Below are 22897 nucleotides of genomic sequence, written 5' to 3' on the forward strand. Positions count from 1 at the left end.
TTTATGCAGGAATGTACTGGGAGGAGTGCTGTTGTAATGATCTTGACTGTTGAGTTTAATTTTCAAATTTTCAGGATGGGGGAGGTGCCTTTGGCCTTCAAAGTTAATTTGGTGGCTGAGGACCACGTAAGGCTAAAAGTTCACCTAGAGTCCCTACTATTCTTGCACTATTACTCTGGATAAAAATGATTTTTTTTTACACCATTATGTAAGCAAATGGTTTCTATTTTTCTAATCTCTCCCAGCTTCAAGAGTCAATAAGTACCATCTGAAAGTTTGACTATCTAAATATTGTGCATGCTTCTCAGTATCAGCAAGTTAGTGAAATTGCACAGAAATGAAATGCTGATTCTATTCCCTACTGTCTAAGGAGAAAATAGTGACTGGAAACTCTGACACGTGGTGTTTTCTCTTTTCGTAGGAAAATTTAGAGAGAAGGCCTCAATTCTTCACAAGATGGCTAAAAAGAAGTGTCAAGTAGAAGACAGTGAAAGACTGAATGGTGCAGCTAACTGCATTGGTGAGCACAGTGTTCATTCATTTTCCATTAGTATAAATATTTGCAGTCTGTTCATATCCAAAAACTCATATACCCGAGCTTCCCATTGTAAATGTCCATGGAAGCATGCATTCTACTCAATCATACTCCTCCGAGCTCCTTTTCATAGACTGTCTTTCTCCATCCAGAAAGGACTGTATATTCCATTTTTCCAAAGCAGCATCCAGATATTAATATGATTCACTTCTCTCCAGCCTTTCTTTTTTTCTGCTGCCCCATTCCCTTCCCCTTAACCCAGAGTTATAGCTTGGATATTCTTGACATTGAATCTTCTACATTGTGAAATGTTGATGTAACATCAGACCAATACCATACTCCCATTTGAGATGAAAATTCTGTTATCAGAATAATATTGATTAAAAAAAAACTCTAAAAAAAAAAAAAACTACCAGTACCTTTACATGAATAGCTAATTTGAAAATTGGGATTGGCATGCTTCATCAGTACAAAAGAAAAAACAGAGGAGGACGGTCACATAATGCAGAAAGCAACAGAAGTATAGTGAGACCAAGCGTTGAATAAGAAAGACTTTATTAAGCACAAAATTGATTAATATACTCTTGCCCAACTCTGGGCCTAGTTTCGCTTTAATTAAAGGCTGCATGAGGGGCTTGTGAAAATATGGTCTGAATAATGGTAGCAGTTTCCAAATAAAACTGTACGAAGTACGTGCTGGCTCAATAGAAAACGTCCGAGTTTCCCTCATCCAGACAGCTATCTTTCCTTCCCAATCAGTCTTCGGACTGATTGGGAAGGAAAGATTTCAATTGATATTGACATCTTTCCTTCCCAATGTCAATTGATTTGACATTGGGAAGGAAAGATGTCAATTGATATTGACAAAGATGTGCTGGCAGGTCTGATGTGTGACCTGTTCAATAGATCCCTAGAAACGGGAGTGGTGCCGAGTGATTGGAGAAGAGCAGTGGTGGTTCCGCTTCACAAGAGTGGGAACAGAGAGGAGGCTGGTAACTACAGACCGGTTAGCCTCACTTCGGTGGTGGGAAAAGTAATGGAGTCACTGTTGAAAGAGAGAATAGTGAAATATCTACAGTCCGGAGAATTGATGGACCAAAGGCAGCATGGATTCACCAGGGGAAGATCCTGTCAGACAAATCTGATCGACTTTTTTGACTGGGTAACCAAGGAATTGGATCAAGGAAGAGCGCTTGATGTCATCTACTTAGATTTCAGCAAAGCTTTTGATACGGTTCCACATAGGAGACTGGTGAATAAAACGAGAACCTTAGGAGTGAGTGCCAAGTTGGTGACCTGGATTGCAAACTGGTTGACGGACAGAAGACAATGTGTGATAGTAAATGGAACTTTCTCTGAAGAGAGAGCGGTTGTAAGTGGTGTACCGCAAGGATCGGTGTTGGGACCGGTCCTGTTCAATATCTTTGTGAGCGACATTGCGGACGGGATAGAAGGTAAGGTTTGTCTTTTTGCAGATGACACTAAGATCTGCAACAGAGTGGACACGCCGGAAGGAGTGGAGAGAATGAGACGGGATTTAAGGAAACTGGAAGAGTGGTCGAAGATATGGCAGCTGAGATTCAATGCCAAGAAGTGCAAAGTCATGCATATGGGGAGTGGAAATCCGAATGAACTGTATTCAATGGTCGGGGGGGGGGGGGAAGGTTGATCTGCACGGAGCAGGAGAGAGACCTTGGAGTTATAGTGTCTAATGATATGAAGTGTGTGAAACAATGCGACAAGGCGATAGCAAAAGCCAGAAGAATGCTGGGCTGCATAGAGAGAGGAATATCGAGTAAGAAAAGGGAAGTGATTATCCCCTTGTACAGGTCCTTGGTGAGACCTCACCTGGAGTACTGTGTTCAGTTCTGGAGACCGTATCTTCAAAGAGACAGAGACAAGATTGAAGCGGTACAGAGAAGGGCGACCAGAAAGGTGGAGGGTCTTCATCAGATGTCATACGAGGAGAGATTGAAGAATCTAAATATGTACACCCTGGAGGAAAGGAGGAGCAGGGGTGATATGATTCAGACTTTCAGATACTTGAAAAACTTTAACGATCCAAAGACAACGACAAACCTTTTACATCAGAAAAAAATCAGCAGAACCAGAGGTCACGAGCTGATGCTCCAAGAAGGAAGACTAAGAACCAATATCAGGAAGTATTTCTTCATGGAGAGAGTGGTGAATGCCTGGAATGCCCTTCCGGAGGAAGTGGTGAAGTCCAAAACTGTGAAGCACTTCAAAGGGGCATGGGATAAACACTGTGGATCCATCAGGTCTAGAGGACACGTATAAAGAGCAGGCAGCAAAACACTGCACGGAGCGGCAGTAGCCATAGAGGCATTCACGGAGCGGGATGCCAGTGGCCAGTGGTTGGTGTTCCACCTTCACGGAGCGGAAGGATGGAGGGCTGCCATCTCCCAATTAAAAAAAGAAAAAAACAAACAAAAAAACAAAACAAAACAGGGATGGGTTTATGGGCTATAGCTTCTCAGCCATGAGAGAGGCTTATTCAATTATCCAGCATAGCTCCCTGCTTCAACGGCAGGGGAGAAGAAAAACTAATACTTCACGCATATCCAGCATTGCTCTCTGCTTCAACGGCAGAGAGCTATACTGCCGCTTACCCAACTAATCAAACTTAATATTTCACTTGGAAGCAGCTCCATCACTGCTCTCTACATTAATAGTGGGGGTGAAAGGGAAATAGAACCTAAGGTTACTAAGAGCCAAGAGAAACAGATAAGTATGAGAAAAAAAGACGTGTGAAGCTTGCTGGGCAGACTGGATGGACTGATTGGTCTTCTTCTGCCGTCATTTCTATGTTTCTATGTTTCTATGATCTCTTAAGTTTGAAATTATGTATTGTACAGATAATTTTCCATTACTAACACTTGTTGCTTCCAAACATATAGCCCAGGCAAAGACCTTTGTAGCTGGAGATAGGCAGGAGAAGGGAGAACGGAGTTTCTTGGGATGCAGGGTGAGAAAACAAGGGGTTCTGAAGCTGATTTAATCTTTAGAATTAAAGCGATAAGAAGGAATGTACAAAAAAGCTGATTGTATCACAGAGGTTGCAGATACCTCTAGCTTTCAGGCAGCATGGCTGAGACTGACTAACAGTCTTGGAGAGTGATTATAGGAAATGTCCCCACAAGCTGGGGCTAGAGGGCGAGATCCAATGGTAGCGAGCCTAGGATCCATGTGACACAGGGGGGGACATGAAGGGCAGTCCCTTGAGCCAATAAGGCACTTAAGAAGACTCAAGTTAGATTGAGAAGGCATACAGGCCCTTCCTAAGTGGGAGAAGCAAAGGATAAAGGGAACTTCTCTTAAGGGCAAACTCCCTTAAAGGCAAGGCTCACTGGTTTTTATCATGGGTTTACAAAAAAGTGTTGCAGCACTAAGCACAGTATATACAGACACAAACATGTACCCACTGCTGGGGACAGAACACTCCCTGTCTGGTATCACAAGATACCACTATATCAGTTCTTATATCGTTATTTATTTATTTTATTTATTTATTTAACAGCTTTTAATATACCGGTGTTCGTGCAAGCACATCACGCCGGTTCACAATAAACTTGAGAAAGGAGAAAATTACAAAAAACAGGGAGTGGGGGATGGAGCAGGAGTGAAAAGGGGGGGGGGGGAGAGATGGAGGAGGTGAAAGGAGGAAAAGCCAGCAGCTGAGAAAGGTAGAGGAACGTAGCAGAGTTTACATGAAGAGTTTACATTAGCGTGCAGTACACTGATTGTGATAGTGCATGCTAGCTAGATGTTAGCAACAGTGCTTAGCAACAGTGCTAAGTCTATTGTAACTGGATCTTTCAACGTTCAAGGAAGTTCCCGATAATCTTGGTCATCCAGTCGTCCAGGCGATAGGCGATGTCTTCTTCACAGGGTTTCACCAAGGTGAAACGAAAGACAGACAACACAAAGAGGAGAAAGAGTCTTTGGTGTGGACAACGGTCCACGAAGTTCAAGTTTCTTCATGCGGCATGAGGAGTACCACCTCATTGATGGGCCTGTAGAAGATCTTGGATTGCCTCTTGCTTCGATACTGGAGAGTCGGCAAGTACTCTTTCTTCCGACGGATCCAAAGGGAGTTGGCAAGCTGTTGGACTTGTTTCCATTGATGCTTGTGGAGCTCTCTGCCATCAAGTTTCTGCGTGGCACAGGAATGTTCATAGTCTTTTGCATTAAAAGCATGACGGATATAATGCTCGACTCTTTACAGGTTCCTACGAAGTCGGTTCCACAGTCAGAGCGAGTTTGGATGGCTGAACCCCAGAGCTAAGCGTCTACATGGAACCTTCTTGTCTGGTTGTAGATGTAGCTCAGTACTACTTTGCTGTCCATGTGAAGATGGACGGCATAAATTCAAATGTCCATTTCGGCTGTTGTTAACTCCATTGTTTCCACTGCTAACGCCGCTCCACACAGTTATAGACGTGGTATGGTGTGGTTAGGCTGTGGTGCTAGCTTGATCTTGCTGAAGATGAAGTCCTCACACACTGTTCCTTTTGCCTGTCACTCTGAAAAGAGCTACCGCAGCTATGTCCTTCACAGATGCATCCGAGAAGATGCAGATCTCTTTGCGGCTGGCTGTTTTAAGTGGTACTGGAACATGAGCACGTGGTATGTGGAGCTGTTCAAGCACTTTTAGGGAGCTCTTCCACTTTTCCCATTCTGGCTTCCTTGCTTGAGGTAGTGGGATGTCCCACTCGGTAGTACTTGATGAAAGCTCTCTTAACAAGGCTCTTCCTTGTATCGTGGCTGGAGTCACAAACCCCAGTGGATCGTGCAGGCTGTTGACTGTGGACAGGACGCCTCGGCGACTGTCCGGTTTATCTTGGGTTGGGACTTGGAACGTGAAAACGTCTCTCTTTGGATCCCAATTCAACTCAAGGCTTCGTTGGAGAGGAGGTGTGTTTACTCTCTGGTTTGAGTTCTCTGCGTCTTTAGCATGATCATCTGAAGAAATTGTTTTCATTACTTCAGGACTATTGGAGGCTATTTTGTGAAGCCTTAGATTTGTGCTTGCCAGCATTGCTTCCTCTGCAGTAGGTAAGGACCTTAGCTCGTCATCTACATAGAAGTCCTTTTCCTCGAGGCGTCTGGCATCTGCGTCGTACTCTTTTTCTCCTTCTTGGGCTATCCTTCTGAGCCCGTACATGGCCACTGCAGGCGGTGGACTATTATTCTCTAATGAAAGGGTAGGTTTGTCATCATCCCCGGTGACTTTCAGCGTTGAGTCCACTAAGGGAGGGTGATCTGGCTGGTAGCTGAATTGAGATTTGGTTCTTTGCAGCTTAGGATCTCCTTGGTGCTTAGGTGATTAGGACATGGTTCAAATAGGGTAAGATTTCCATTCTCTAAGACACTCATGGCATATGCCTGAACGCATGGTCTCCTTGCTCGATTCAAGCCAACTTTGCCGACTATCACCCATCCCAAGGCGAGTCGGTAAGCGTAGGGACCGGCTGTTGGGCCATCACGCATCTCTAAGACTTTGGTCAGTGCTGGTGCATCTCTGCCCAATAGCAGCAGGATTTCTGCTTCCGGATCTAGTGGTGGGAGCTGATACATTATGGACTTTAGATGAGAATGGTACCAAGTGGCTTCTGGTGTGGGAATCTCATCTCTGTTGTCAGGCATCTGGTTGCACTCAATGAGCGTGGGCAAGTTTGACTTGTTGCTGCCGTCTTTCACCTCTATCACATATCCGCCTGCTCGCCTCCCTGTCACACGGGTGACCCCTGAGCAGGTTTTGAGGTTGAACAGAGAGTAGTGGTGATGGATACCAAACAAGTTGAAGAATTCTGGCCTTGCCAGGGATCTGTTGCTCTGTTCATCTATGATGACATACATTTTGACTGCCTTCTCAGGTAGCTCTTTGGGATACACTCTGGCCAAGCACATCTTTGTGCAGGATTTCCAGTCGCTATTTCTCACATACACTTGTGTGTATTTGGGGATCACTTCAGGTTCTGGTGTTTGCTCGTCCTTCTCCTCCCTGCCGTGTTTTGGACTGGGATGTAAGGTTCCCGAAGGGTGAAATCTTGCTTTGTCAGGGTTTAGAGCACTGTCGTGTTAGTCACTCCCACACTCTGAACACTTAATGGCTACTTCACAGTCTTTAGCCATGTAGTTAACTGAAGAACAACACCAGTAGCAAATTCTGTACTTTTTCAACAGTTCTTTGCTCTCTTTCAGGGGTTTCCCTTTGAATCCTCGGCACTTTCTGAGTGGGTGAGGTTTTTTGTGTATTAGGCACTGCGGTCTGGGTCCTCTGCCCTATCCATATCGGGAAGTTGATCTGATGTAGGTGCCATAGGCGACACTTCCATTTTTGCACAGAAATGGGCTTCCTGCTGCCGCCATGCTCCTTGGTTGGCCTTTTGCCCACTCAGTGGCTGATTCTGTGTGTTTCATGTGTGCTGAACGTGAAGCTGGGGTCGTTCCTGCGCCTTGCTAAGTCTTGTATGAACTTTGTGAAGACATGGAAGGGTGGGTATTCTTTATTGTCTTCTTTGTACTGTACACCATGAGATGCCATTTTATCTTGTATATCAATTGGCAGTTTATTTATGATGGTGTTCTTGCCTCATAATGTGTCTAGGAGGTTGAGACCCGGATACATTAGTCCAGCCTTAACTGTCTCCACCTCTTGGAGGAGATCTCCTAATTCTTGCAACTTTCGGTTATCCCCTCTGGATATTTCTGGAAAGTTTTCCATTTCCTTGAACCACACATTCTCTATAGCGACTGGGTCCCCATAATATTGCTCAAAACTCTCCCATATCTCTTTTAGCGCTGTAGAAGGATCATCTGGGTAGACGGTTTTTAATCTTATCACGTGTTTCGCCGATTCATGTCACGACCATTTCACCATCAAGTTCATCTCTTCCTTCGGGGTCAGTCTCAGATCCTTCACAGCATCTTGGAAGTCAGATTTCCATGCCCTGTAACTCTTAGGGCGGTCGTTGAACATGTAGAGCCCTGCGGTTATGAATTCTCGGCGGGTCATGTACCTTGCTGTCTTCTCTTTCTGAAGACTCATCCTGAAAGATAGCAGGGCTTGCTGGACGGATGTCCTGTGGTTGACTATGCATATCACTCTTGTTGTGCATTGGCTCGGGTTGTGGTTGGTCAACTGTCTCTGTTTAGGCTCGGGGTGTTCAGCCAAGGCCCTTCCTGAATGTGGCTGCCCAGTTTTTTCTTGTTCCCGATGCCCACGGGACATTGGGATCCATGGTTGCACGAGTGTGTCTGTTTTGGGCGTGTGCTTGGCGCATGAGTTAACTGCCATGCATCCGTGCGATTTAGAGCCGATGGATCACTGCCATGGCATTCAGTTTTCGTGGCATTTTGCGCTTCAGGTCTGATTTCTTTTTCAAGGCCTCTATTTGTGAAGGGAGGCGTGCTCCCTCCTAGTGCGAGGGTTGCTCTGGGGAAGGTGTCGTTTTGACGCCGGCGTGAGTTGGAGGGTGAGCCATGACATAGTTCAGTGTCCGCTGGGCTGTGTCCTGCTGGGCCATGAAGCTGAGTGGGTCCCCCTCATCGCTGTGGTTCTGGGCCACGTCAAATACCTTAATTTGGGCTTCAAGGATCGCTGCTTCTCTTTTCTGCCGCAACAAGTCTAGGGCGATCTCTCGTTCAGCCTTTTGGCGCGCTTCGGCGGCAGCTGTAACGGCAGCTGTGGCCACAGCTGTAGCAGCAGCCGTGGCAGCTGTGGCCGTAACTGTAGCAGCAGCCGCAGTAGCTGTGGCTGCAGCTGTGGCAGCAGCCGCCTTCTGTTGTTCCTCTATTCGGAGCCCTTCTCTTTTAAGGGCTGCTTCTTCTTCATCGTACTGTATGCGTGCTATAGCTGCTTGGGACTCTGCTCTTTTTTGGAGAATGAAAGAGCTGAGTTGAGAGTGGCTCAAGTGCCTTGACCCGTGTGACTTTGCGGACCTTGATTTACCCTTAGAGGCACGAGAGTGCTGAGAGCCTGACTCACTCATTGGGTAATCTACTTCTGCCCAGTTAATGGTATCCATTACTATTCCCTGGCGTATTTGGTATAAATTCTGTTGGCGGCCTCTTTCTTCGAGGCTTTCTGTAGTGTTGGTTCAAGTTAAGAACTCGACATACTCCTCTGTAATGAGCTGGTAGGTTTTGAAATGAAGCCTCAGCTGCTCTACTTGAGGTTGGTGGGTCTTTCTGTGACCTCTCTGGCTTGTTTAATCCTATGCCACTCCCTTTCTATATTGTTGTCATGCCCCTGTTTGCTTTTCTCATACATCTCCACACCTTTGTCTGTTGGCATGCGTAGTCTTTTTGATTTACTGCCTTCATTTTTCCGATTTCGGAGCAGCCTGGGAGGGAATGGGGGAAGGAATGGGGAAGGCAGCAGGCTCGGTGCACGCAAGGTGCACAATTGTGCGCGCATGTTATAAAATCAGGCGTACATGTGTGCACGCCTGCTTTTAAAATGTAGCCCTTTGAGTTCACTTCTTTCTGCAACTCTTTTTATATATCAGTCCACATCAAGATGACTCCAGGATGTTTCTTTGTGTCACCATAACAGAAAGGATTCCAAATGTTCCTGGAATACGCTACTCCTCAGTTATGTCTTGATGAACTTCAATGCGGAGTAACCTCTCTCACATGAAACTTGTATGAAGGAGGGACTTGGAAGATAGTTGTATGCCAGGCCAGTCATTATAGGCATCAGTTAATAAACTGTACAGTCAAAAATATTTAAAACAACAAGTAGCACTATTTTTACATGGAGAGCATGGGTCACTTACCAGTTCTGTATCCTTCATCATTTCATCACATTCCTCAGTGCCGCGCTCTATCAATATTACTTTCGCTGCTCTGACCGTGCATTCGTCTAATGTGGAAGATTTGATCTTATCCCAGTGCTGTGCTAAACTGGTTAAATTTTCAGGTCTGGTCCTGGCATCGAATTTCGGTAACTTGAGTGCTTTTTTTTTTCTAAATGTATTTATATTCCACTTTTTTCCATGACAGTCACCCACTTTAAAGCGGAATACATTAACTCTTCCAGTGCCAGTGTTTGAAGTCCATGGCCTTTTTTTATTAGAAAATTAGCTTGGATATAAATGAAAGAAATCAGCATAGAGTGTGCTACTTGCAAGAAAATGAAGATTCTTGCTGTCAGTGATTGTGTCGGGGATGACGTTATGAATTTGTGTTCCAAAGGCGCTCTTAGCATGGGATGGGACTTCATGTTAAGTGAATTCACCTGACATTGTTTTCTTTTTGCTTGTTCTGTTTTCTGGCAGAATAGTCAGTACTTCATAGTCTTCCAGTTCTCCCATCTTTTACCTATGTACGAAACCATCTGCCGCTCTTTTAGCAATGCTGAAATTTCTGTTAAATTTCTTCAGTTTTTCTTGAGATGTGTTTTCAAAATATCTGCAAATTAAGAACATAAGAAGTGCTATGCTGGGTCAGACCAAGGTCCTTCAAGCCAGCACTCCATTCTGACAGTCAACAGGGCCAGTCTGGGTCATAAGTACCCGGCAGATCCCCAATAGTTGATCTATCGCACTCCCAGGGATAAGCACTGGCTTTCCCAACTTGCTTGTAGATAATTTGACATTGGTGATGTCACTTCAAACATCCTGAGAAAAATGTGAGCCATGTAAACGGTCTTGCTTCCGACAGTGATTCTTTACATGCTTTCATCTTTACATGCATTTCAGGTTTTGATCCCAAATTCTTTTGAATCCTTTTCAGTGTGACAGTGCTGTGCACATATAGGGGTAGATTTTAAAAGAAGTGCGCGCTACCCGGCACACGCACACATGTACGCCCGATTTTATAACATGCGTACGCAGGCGCGTGCATGTTATAAAATCAGGGGTCAGCGCATGCAAGGGGGTGCACAATTGTGCACCGCGCACGCGCCAAGCCGCGCTGCCTTCCCACATTCCCTTCCCCCTAGCCTGACCTTCCCACCCCTTCCTCTAACCTTTCCCCCCTCCAGCCCTACTCTAACCACCCTGTCCTTTGTCTTACTTTTTGCGCGCGCCGGCAGGCTGCCAGCAAGCAATCCTCCGACACAGCAGCAATGGCTGCTGTGTCGGAGGCCTCTGGCCCTGCCTCTGCCCCACTCCCAGACCGCCACCCCACCCCCGGACTACTCCTTTTGTAAAGCCCCGGGACTTAACGCGTCCCGGGGGCTTTACATGCGTCACCGGGCCTTTTGAAAATAGGCCCAGCACGCATAAGGCCAGTTATGCATGTAAATCCTCCGGATTTATGCGCGTATCCTTTTTAAAATCGGCCCATAGAGCAGAATCTGGATTTGAAAATGACCCAAATGCTTTTCTCAGCACCGCATGCTTAGACCGTCAGCAAGTTTCTCATATTTGGTCTTCTGTGGTGAATATCCTCGCTGACAATTTCCCAAATATTCACGTGTTAATATGGCATTTTTGAACATTTTTTAAAGTAGTAATAGCACCTTGCGAATGAGATATTTCTGACCCCTGTAGAAGGCGATGGAGTCCACCAAAACAGAGGTCTGTGTCAGGTCTGGTGCAATGAGGTTTTATAAGTATAGCTTGAGCAGAGTCCAGCTGTTTTATGGATTTTGAGCACTCATTAAAGATATTGGGTTTTTCTACTAAATTTATATTGATTTTGAGAAGGATAGTGAGTATAAATAAATTGATACAAGATAAACTGATATATAAGAAGGTGTGCATAAAATATTAAAGATTCTTGCAGCCCATTGTAAGGCAAGAGGCATTAAGATCATTTTGCACTAAAATATTTTACGTTGTTTGTTTAAAAACTCACAAATAATGTTCATCTGTCTTTTTTCTCCGCTTATTAATATTTTTGTGAAAAATACTGCAATATCATTCAGTAATCTGAAAAGTGATACACTTGCAATCACAATGCTTATTGTATCTGCTGGTGAACATGAACATGAATTTGTTGTGAGGATGCTGTGGACAGCCAATCAGAGAAGCCTTTATATTGCCCTTGCATATTACTGCCCATCAGTGTTCTCCAGATGAGGACTGGTATTCTAACACTGCGAGCAGCTGTTCATGAACGTTATCTGTTGCATAGCAAATAAGAAGAGCACAGTGATCCTTAGAAGTGATGTCCAGTGAGGAGTCGGTTTGTACAGCGAGTACAAGCCAGCTTCTGTCACATCACTTGCAATGGTCTCCTGAATAAGCTGCAACCCTCTTTTTCACCTGGGCTACCTTCAAGGGCTGCAGAGGTACTTCCATCCTCCAGGGATTGCCAGTTGGGGGTCCAAAAAAATATCTGGGAAGCCCAGGGGGAAAGATTTAGCTTCAATGAAGTCCAACGTCCACACCTGAATTTTTGGTTCCAAACTAGAATTTTATGGCAGATCCAAGACAGTAAAAAGTAAATGGTGGACCACATTTCTTCAGGAGAAAAGCGGACAGCTAAATACAATCCAAGGAAATCATCACAGGCAAACCCCTCTATCCTCAACTGGCTTCTTTGAGAAAGAGAAAGACGCTTCAGCCCCAAGGCCTTCGAGGCAGCATTCTTCTGAAAGAACAGATTACTCAAAGATACTCTTTCCCTGCAGCTTCCCCAGCAAGGATTTTCCACTCCTGAACTTCAGGGTTCTTCTTCCTCTGGTTGGCTTTTAGGGATCTATATCCAAATGATGGGTTAAACATCTTCATTCTCAGACACCAACTCCTAAGCCTGTATAAGCATCTCAAATAGACTCTACTCATAGCCCATCTCCTTTGGGGGAACAAGCCTCCCACTCTGTCCAACCCTAACTCCATCACCTAACCTTAGATGACACTTGTCACGTCCCCCTTTTTCCCCTTCCTTAAAGGAAGGATGCTTGCGCTCTGCAGAACACAAAGTGCAACTGGCCTCCAGCTACCTCAAGGTAGGGTTACAAAGCTATTGAATTTTTTATTAAAGCTGCATGAACAGTCCTTTTGGAGTGCAAAGTTGCCAAAGATTCTCTGTTTTTTCCTCCTAAGGAATGCTACTGTTTGCTTTAGAAACATAGAAACGTAAAAGACCATATGGCCTCTCTAGTATGTCTATCTGCTGACTTAATTTAGCTTTACAATTCTCATCACTCCCTCAGAAATCCACTATGTTTATCCCATGCTTTCTTGAATTCAGATACTGGGGGGTTTTTTCTATGCAATTGGTTGTATCTTCTTGCATACAAAGATAATATTTGGAAGCATAGTAAGTTCCAAAATGTTTCTGTGGTCTAAAGTAGGGTGTCCCCCAAAGGCTAGATGCGACCCTTGGCTTAATTTTATCCGGTCCCCGGCAGCAACGGCACAAGGAGCTTGATCTGACCCACAGCAGCGTCAACAGAAGGAGCTTGATTTTTCCCACAATGGTGATGACAAGAGAGCATTGCCTTATTACCACCAGCTCAGATACTTCGTCAGAAGTGCAAGTGGCAGCAACTCAGAGCGGCACGGGCAGGGAATACCGGTGCAAGGCCATCGTTGATTGACTGCATTATGCATTGCTGGCATTAACTGTGCTTGAGCCAAAGACAGGGAGAGAGGCTGCCGTACAGCCATAAGGAGTTTTTGGCCACTGTGGCAAGCAGTGCAGGCCACAGGGAGAAAGGCACTGGCAGTACTGAGCCAGGTAAGGATGATGGTTCCTGGAGCTCCCAACCGTACCGCCATCTCTTCGGAATTGGGAGGGAGGGAGCTTGGGTATCGTCCCTTAAGGATGCAGTCTTTGGAGGAGCAGAGCGCAAAAATCCTCATTATTATATTCTCAATACGAAGTCCGTGTGTCTTTCTCCTGAGGGAGTTGCTTTGTGCATATTTACAAATCTGGCATTTTGCAAGAGAAGAACCAGAGAAGAAGAAAATGAAGAAAGGGTGGGGAAAAGGCATGATAAAGGGGAAGGAAATAGAGAGGCAGCAAGAGTACACAGAGAGGTGAGAGTGAGAGACCTCCCACCCCCTACACACACAGACACACACCCTATCCCGCCATCCATCCATCCACCCTCCATGCCTCCTACTTCCCTAGAGTACACAGAGAGGTGAGAGTGAGAGACCTCCCACCCCTACACACACACACACACACACCCCATCCCGCCATCCATCCACCCTCCATGCCTCCTACTTCCCTAGAGTACACAGAGAGGTGAGAGTGAGAGACCTCCCACCCCTACACACACACACACACACCCCATCCCGCCATCCATCCACCCCCCATGCCTCCTACTTCCCTAGAGTACACAGAGAGGTGAGAGTGAGAGACCTCCCACCCCTACACACACACACACACACCCCATCCCGCCATCCATCCACCCCCCATGCCTCCTACTTCCCTAGAGTACACAGAGAGGTGAGAGTGAGAGACCTCCCACCCCTACACACACACACACACACCCCATCCTGCCATCCATCCACCCTCCACGCCTCCTACTTCCCTAGAGTACACAGAGAGGTGAGAGTGAGAGACCTCCCACCCCTACACACACACACACACACCCCATCCCGCCATCCATCCACCTTCCATGCCTCCTACTTCCCTAGGCGGGCAGATATTGGAAAAGGGAGGAGGGGTAGAGAAACCGCTTACGCGAATGCTTTCTAAAATGGAAAGTGTTGTGCATAAAGGCAGGCGTGAGCATTCATACCGGCTGGCTCCCCTGCGGATGGAAATGTGCGTGTGCCCAAGTCCCCACATACCCACTAGTTTTCGGAGAGGACAGACCTGTGTAAATCCGCTTTGAAAATTCGGGCTGAAGTCAGCCTGTCCTTTGAACACACAGACTTCAGCCCTAAGCGCTTTCTTATAAACTTGGGCTCCCTCTGGGGCAGGGAAATACTTACTGCATCTAAATGTAACTCACCTTGAGCTATCACTGAAATAGGCGCACGCAAAATACATATTAAAAGATAAATAAAATTTCGCAGTCCTAGGTATATAGCACTGTAGGCCTATGGGAACCTACCATCACGTGCTAGCATGCATTTCAGCACAGACAGTGCTTTGGTTGACTGCGTTAGGATGCAGCTTTAACACACCCTCTGTTTTGCTTTAGTGATGGGGTGTAATAGTTTGAACTTTCGGTTTCTAACTATTTGACCTGCCCGTGGTATGTAAAAAAAAAAAAATGTGCAAATTTATCTATGAGCCTTGAGAAGAATGTAAGTGTGGAAAAAGTTTCATGAGAAATTGAAATTTTGCTTTCTTTTCATGCATGATGCTGCAGAAAAAATTGAACTTCCAAACACTTCAAACGTGGAGGTTGAAGTTACCCCACCAAAAGAATCTTCTGAGCCGGTGCAAAATGGAAATCTCGCCCATGGGGCTGAAGCTGCAGACACACAGGTTGTTGCCCATTTTTCTCTGATTTCTGTTAAGTAATATGTACCAGCACCTAGAATGCTATTATTTCATAAGCCAGTTTGTGAATATCTATCTCAAACCACATGAAACCAGAACTAGTCAAGGTTTTCTAGCCAAAGCCATCTAGACTGAGAAGATCCTGTAATATTGGAATGCCCCCAAGATCCTGACACCGGACAAAGGTAAGAAGTGGAGTTTTATTAATGTATAAAATATGGCAAGTAAGCATATCCAACGTGTCGCGTCAAGGATGTCCTTAACAGAGTAAGTAATTGTTATGAAATGGATGTGTTATAAATGCTTTTTTTTTTTTTTTTTAAATTCAGAAGGAAGGGAATATTTTATTTATTTAAATGTTTTATATACACTGTCATTCCATGTGAGAATCCCTAGTTCATAACTGTTTACAGGAAAACATTCATAAATAAAATGAGTGTTACAAGGTTGATAGACATTCATAGAAATGGAAGTAACGCAATGGTAGACTTCTAACAATGAGTGAATGATTGTGATGATTCTGTCTGGTGGACTGCGTCCGCCGGACTTTAAAATGAAGTTGGGCAGTGCGCCTGGTAATTTGACAGATGTACAGTGGGGGGTGCGTTCTGACATTACTCTTTTGTAAATATGTTGCACTGAATTGGGTACCTCCTCAAGTTTTTAATGGTTGAACTTCCTATACTCTTCAATAAAAATGATTTTGACAAAAAAAAAAAAAGAAAGAAACAGAGCTAGATGAAAGAGTTAGCGTCGGGGGGAGATTGTTTTTAAGAATTATTTATGTTATCTGAGTTATGGGGAACTGGGTGTGTCAGTCAAGTAGAAGGCATTTTTGAATATGGAAAGCCAGCGGGCAGCGAGGGAAGACATTTTAGCGGTTTTTATGGATTTTTGTCTGGGAGGTTGCCAGCAGATGTTTTGGGAGCCTTCAGTCTCAGCTGGTATTTCTTAGCACTCCTGCATGTTGAAATATCACACTTAAACTCTCTGTACAGCTTTTGTTAAGAAGGCAGGTGCTTTTACCACACCAGAATGACGTGCAGCTTGCTAGGATACCATGACATCTAGCCAAATACTATGATGTATTCCAATGAGGCACAGCCAAAAGCAGCCAGAAGGCAGTCCTAGGATAAAAATAAATGACTTTAATCCAAAAAAAAAACATGTGTGAGTCTCCTTGGGCAGGTCAGATTTAGCCCATTTCCTCCAATGCACGTGCAAAATGTTGGCTAAGTCCGACCTGTCTGAGGAGACTTTTAATGTGTGTGAGACTTGGATTTCTTTTTTTAGATAAAGCACCATTGGTTTTAGCATTGTAAGAGCAGCACCCTCGCCTGCCCTATGCTGTGCCTCGCCTGCGGTACTGCTGCTGTAACTGAGACCTGGTGCTACCTAAATTATGATATCTAGACATTCATGAAATAAAGCAAGATAAAGTCAGTCAGTCAGGGGCCAGATTTAAAAAATATATATATATATATTAAAAGGAAGGGTTTTAGGTTTCTCCATAAATTGATCAATGTCCGTCTCTTGACGCAAGGCAGGGAGGAAGAATGTTCCATAGTTGGGGGCTCCACAAGAGAGAAGGCTTGGTTTGGATGAATACAGACCCTTCTTTTTGGTTTATTAGAATATTTAAAAAAAATAACTTTTTAAAAATGTTATATCATTAATAAAATGTAGATTCATATACCAAGGCCAGTTTTCAAAGCGATTTCCACAGGTAGAAATGGGATTACCCACGCGACTCAGCCGTCGGAAAGTTCCCTACTCTCGGTGAGGCTGAACCTCTGACCTGATCTTCCTCGGTGTGCACATTTATCGGTACTGAAAGGGGGCATTCCCAGGAGCACGTTTAGGCCTTGGAGAGGAAAAGCATTTGCCTTGATCGCGTTTCCAGAGCTACAGGCCTGCTTTTCAGGCAAAGCTTTGCCCAAAGGAAAAATAAGACAGGGGCAAGTGAGCATGCGTACTTTATACCGGGGACAGATGTCCTTTTCAAAACTGCTGCAAAGACCGTGGTGGCGATAGCAAGGGGGAGACGGGCAGGAGAAGTACATACAGGCTTCACATCTATGCGACAGTCTGTAAATTGCCCCCAATGTATTAATCCAAATTGGAAAAGCTTCTGATATATTCCTATCTATATTAGCAAACTGCCATCAATAAATCGTCTCCACGGGGGAATATACTGCCAAATGTGTGAGGGATAGGCACAAAAATTGGATGCATATAGGCACATGATATTGGTGACTAATCATGTGACCCAAATCTTTCATATATAAAGAACTCAAGAGCACAAAAGTTGTTAAAATTGACATTGTTGAGAAAGTTTGTGACCCCCGAATGTAATAATAGAATTACAAGTTCTTACCATGATACCCTTGTTTAATTGAAACCAATCGTTTCTTATGCACTAAAAAGAGTAAACATTAAACAATTCTGCATTTCTTGGGACACAAAAATGTACAAAGTGGGAGCAATAAGACTAGCTCAGAACTGGTGTGTGTGAAATCGCAAATGAACCCCCTGCTTTCCTTTGCACAATTAATTGGCTAATTAGAATCAGGTAAGCATTAAACCACCTTGCAGGGTAAATCTACAAGACTGAGTTTGAGCTTCCTGTCCTGTGTAAACGTCCAAAAGGTTGTAAGTTTGATCTTCACCATAAAGGTTAGTGGGAAGTCATCATGCCATCATAAAAAGAAGTTTCAGGAGAATGATTGATGCTTATCTGTTTGGACACGGATATAAAACCATTTTTAAACATTTGGGGCTCCATCTACCCACTGTCAGACAGATAAGTCTACAAATGAAAAAAGTTGGAGGCTACAGTGAGTCTACCCAGGAGTGGTTGTCCCAAGAAGATCACCCCAAGAGCAAACTGGAAAATCAACCATGAAAAAAACACAAAGAACCCCAGGCCAACATTTAAAGATCTGCAGGCCTCTCTCCCTGTGGCTTATGTGAGGGCTTAAGCATCAGCCATCCCTCCTTCCTTGAGATCTCCTCATCCTTAAATTACTCTCACTCCCCCTTTCTTTCCCATCCCCAATATCTCTTCTTCCTCTCCTCCCTAAGATCTTCCCCCACACCAATACCCGAAATTCTCCACCAATAAATCCCCCCCCCAAAAAAATGGGAAAAAAAATATACAAACGCTCAAGCAAGGTTGGAAAACTACTTTAATTTTTATTATGCAAAATAAATTTACATTAATAGGAAAAATGATGCTAACTTATGCAGATGTGCTGCTGAATTTAGGAAACTTTGCCACAGAATTCCCTGACTCTTGCTGCAGAATCTACCCCTGAGCTGGGGCATTATATTTTTGTTGCAGCAAGTTGACGCACTCTGTGTATCTGGTGTGTATTTTTGTCTTTTTTTCTACAATAGTTTTTGCATTGTTGCCTCATCCAGTGTGCGTGATTAATTTATCAGGCCAGCGCAAAGAGCAGCAGCTGGGAAGGAAGTCCCCCCCCCAGCTACGCTCCACAGGAAGCACTCAAACAACATTTCCTGCCTAGAAATGCCGACCTGTCCTTTTTTATTACAGTGAAGTGGGCTCGCAGCCCCTTTGAAAGATGTGCAGGGTGAGGCAGCCTCATCAGCCACAACAAAGTATCTTCATGGTTTCATGTCAAATGGCGGAAAAAAATGAGCAGACCATATGATGACAGATCTTCATGTCACATCCTTTTCTTTTCCCTTAACTAGAAATTATGCAGGTGTTAAACTGCTGCCCATTTCTAACCTAAATCACAAACGGTTCTATTCTCAATCAGGTAAAAGGAAATGTGAAATAACATTAAAATATGCTGTGGTCCCTCTTTGCAGCAAAATTCCCTTTTCCTAGGAAACATGGGCGATGATAAACTGAAGCCTTGTCTGTTTCCATCATTCTAGTATGTTATTTTAATCATAACAGAAATTGTATTCATCGCACCTACATTCCTTAGCTCCCAGCCTGTGTTTTTCTGTACATAAGAGAGTCAGATGAAGGCATTAGCATACATTGCATTTTTATAGTGACTCTGGTTGCTAATGATGGGCATGCCCGTCTCCTGAGGGCAATATTGATGCTGTAAACTCTGAGACAGTTAAGGAAAAAAAAACAGTTTTGTCTTATTTTACTGCTTTCTTGGGTAGCTAACCGTTTCCACTAGCATTCTCTCCTTTAAGGTTTGAGACCACTAGAGCAGGCTGTAAGTAATAGGGCTCTGCCCTCATTTTAGATGACATAAGCAAGGTCATTGTTTATATCGCTAGAGGTCTTTTTTTTTTTTTAATGAAAGAGCAAAAAAAACCCAACAAATTTTGTGTATATTTTGTACTTTTCAATAATTCGAAATACTATGCACTATTTCAATTTAATGTGCACTATTTCAGTTAGTATGTTAATTTGAAGTAGCGTGCACTAAAAACTATACTTAAATTTTGAAATGACAAAAATTCTTTAAAAAAAAAAAATAATAAAGTAAAAAAAAACCCCTAAAAATGAAATTAAAATTTGTGTCTTGCACAGCCGTAGAAACTAAGTGAGCTCTAAGATGCCCAAAAGATGACCTTGCACCTTACACTACAGAAAGCACCAAGATTCAGTTTCTTGGGAACAGAAACACAGAACACATACAGACGACAGGGGTGCTGAGTTCTAGTGACTGTGATGGGCCTGGTGAAAACCGAATGCCTTGTGCGTTGGGAGACCTTTTAAAGGGCCAACAAAAAGGATGCTGTAGCATTGGTTTCTTGAGATAAACAAAGCCCATTTTTAGGTATGAAGATGTCTATTGTGTCTGGGAAGAAAACTCGTGTATTAAATCTTACTCTTTAATTGGATGAAAAAAAATCATGACCTACAAAAGATTCAAATAAGAGTTCAAACAAAAAGCTTAAAAAGAGGGCCAAGGAAAAACCATTTAATTCAGGTTTAGCCAGCTTCCACGCCTTCCGAGTCCTCCCCACCTGCCCCCCTCCTTGGTGTGAGATGTCAAACATACAATATAAAAAATGTGTGGCAACCAATGGTTAATATAACGTGAATGCAAGAAGTTAGCGTCATCACAACAGAAGAAATGATAGCTATATTGATGATAAAGTGAAATTACAAGCAAAAACTATTTTCTCAGTTTCTGGATTTGTAATTATTCATATGCTAAAAAGATTGTAAAGATAGTGAATATGTACTGAACTAAGTCAAATTGTGATGAAATGTGTAAAGATTTTTGCACAGGAAGTGAAAAGCTGTTGTTACTTCTTAAAACTATGTGAGTGTTTGACATTAGTTGGGTTTGTTACTCATGACAAGGTCCCATAACACAGAATGTGAGGAAACCATTAGTGAAGCCTCTGGAAAGTGGAATGTTCTTTTTTATTGCTCAGATGGATAGGTTGAGCTGTGGGTCATTTCCTCAGTGTTTCCTCCTGCACTTCCTCCACTCTTAACTGTGCTCATCGTTTTCTCTGGCAAGGAAGGTGCCAAATGTTAAGTTTTGCTACTAAGATGTAACAAATACTACAAAACACAACATAGCACAGCAGTTGTGAAGAGATGCTGCATTTGATGTCCATTTCAATGAGGCACTTTTGAAATCAAGGCTTAGGAATTCTGTTTGAATCAACTCCCTCTGGATCGATATGAAAGAAACAAACAAAAAAAAAAGACGAATTGACTGTAAAGCAGCTGCAAAGCTTTATTACTCTTTTTTTTTAATATATATAATATATATATATTTTTTTTTTTTTACTTTACCATGTCTTGCTGCGTGAGTGCTGCATGTTTCTCAAGCTATAAGCCTGACTCATAAAAGGTTGTTCCCCCGAGGCACAACATGGGAGAAAACCCTTGATAAGGCCGGCCAGCTCTCTCTCTCTCTCTCTCTCTCTCATCTTTTGCTGTAAGTTGATGTTCACTGCATTTCTTTACAACTGGTAATCTTTAGTAGTTTCTCATTAAGGGGAACTTACTCATTATAATGTTTTATTAATTAAGAATAACATTCTTCCAGTAGAATGCTGGGAGAGCACTAAGTTCATTCTCTGACAATCTGATTTATGTTTCTGAGGTAGAACCATCCGGGCTCATTCTCACAGTACTTTCCTGGTTGGAAAATAGAAAGGCTCAGCAAAGATGCATGGCTTTCCTACAAAAATAAAATTGTATTTCTTGTGCCCGCCTTCAGCACCTCTTTGCCTCCTCTGAGCACATACAGACATTCATATCTGACCATTCCCAAACAGCCTTTTCTTCTAACTGCGGTGGGGGGTGGGGGAAACCCCGTGGGTGCCTCACTTAAGCCGTGGCTGCCAGCCTGCCGCAGATGGGGAATCAGAGGCATTGCGAGGGTCTCCGGCGCCCGGGGGCCAGTGCACTTCTGCGCCTTCCCAGTGCCTCCTCCCCCCGCTCACACACACTAATATCAAAGCCCTCAGCGGCTTACAATTCAAACATACACAATAAAATACATAAAAACTGTTCAAATATACACAATAAAAATACCCGAGACACATCCTTCTTGTGGTAATGCTTAATATTATAGAAAGTCACACTGACACAAACACACACCGCAAGTCAGACGCACATTTATTTTTTACATAAGGGATACTAGCTAATAGCCTCATCAGCGAGGCCTTGACGGGTGATGAGTGCTGTCAGCTACGCGCCGGTTTGGATGTGCTGATCCCCTTATTGCATAATGGACACGCGTCCAAGCTTGGGTTAAGCAGTGCGCTAGCCTGAGCGCACAGCATTGCATCGGCCTGTTAATCTGGATGTGGTTTGTGTCTAGCTGGGTCTCTCTCTGCGTCTGCCTTCCCATATCCGAGTGGGTGTGCGTCAGTGAATGTGTGAGCTTACTCCTGTCAGCAACTTGAAGAGAAACAAAAACGGAGACTTTGAGCCCATTTGGCAGTGTGGTTGCCTGGTGAATAATCTTCATGTATGCACATTTTATAAATATAATAACCCATCTTGGGGGGAGGGGGGAAACGATTGCATGAATAGAAGGGGGGCCGCAGCTCAAACAGTTTAGTCACCCCTGCTCTGGGCTCACTCATACAGGTGCTGTTAGCCTCCCATCAATTTCTTGCACCTGTACAATTAGTCCTTCTCTCTTACATACAGTTTTGCATAAGTCACAGAATATAAATATTCATTGTCAGACCGACTAATAAAGTTTGATGCTAGAAAAGCAGATGCAGTGCTAAAGGAGAAAACGACAAAAACATTACTGATAGAAGTAGCAATACTAAATGACCATTTCCTCATACAACTCACCATACAAAAAAAAAATCATTCAGATTCTGTCATCATCTTAGTGACAGCAACACACGCTCTCCACTACCAAGCACGTTGTAAAATACAAACCCCTGCCAATAAAAATAAAACATTCAGCACCTATGTAGCAAATTTGTCGTATCATAGCAGCTCCCCCACCCCAGGACACAGACAGCAGCAACACTACCTAGGAAAAGGCAGCCCTGCGGATACTGCAGCAAGCGATAAAACACCAATACATATTTTACTGGGAAAACACAACAACCAGGGCTGCTAGAGAACCCTTCGGGGCAATGGCCCCAACATAAATTTATATTCACCCCATCCCTCGCTCCACTTTCTACTCTTTCCACACCCTCTGCGCCCAATACCAGGATTCCCCAACCTCTCTCTCCCCCTAGCCCAGAATGCAGCCTCCACTCCCCCTCTCTCCCCCAGCCCCCACCAGAGGACCAGGGAATGGCAAGTGGAGCAAAAGAGGGAGTGTGCCAGCAATGGTAATGGGGGAGAGAAGAGGATAAAGAGGAAAGAGGGACGGTGGATGGGTGATGAGGGGGGAGGTTCCAGGATGTGGGGAACAGAGTCCAATATCAAGAGTTAATCCAAACCTGGGGGGGGGGGCGGCAGGATGTTCCTATCCCTATACTGATGTAGCTTCTTTTCACTCTTCTACTCCTCTCCTCTCTAGCCTCTTTCTC

General features: G+C 44.0%; 1 protein-coding gene across 1 annotated transcript in view; it reads left to right on the forward strand.

Moving 5' to 3' along the window:
- The first annotated feature begins 425 nt into the window (after positions 1-425).
- The window catches only part of LOC115097891 (sodium/potassium/calcium exchanger 2-like), a 58358-nt gene continuing 35886 nt past the window's right edge, over positions 426-22897 (forward strand). The window contains exons 1-2 of the mRNA XM_029614054.1: positions 426-520; positions 14787-14905. Coding sequence (XP_029469914.1) covers positions 457-520; positions 14787-14905 — 183 coding nt within the window. The 5' untranslated portion in view covers positions 426-456. The remainder of the gene's footprint in view (positions 521-14786; positions 14906-22897) is intronic.

This window comes from Rhinatrema bivittatum, chromosome 1, assembly GCF_901001135.1.
Source record: "Rhinatrema bivittatum chromosome 1, aRhiBiv1.1, whole genome shotgun sequence".
Taxonomy (NCBI): Eukaryota; Metazoa; Chordata; class Amphibia; order Gymnophiona; family Rhinatrematidae; genus Rhinatrema; species Rhinatrema bivittatum.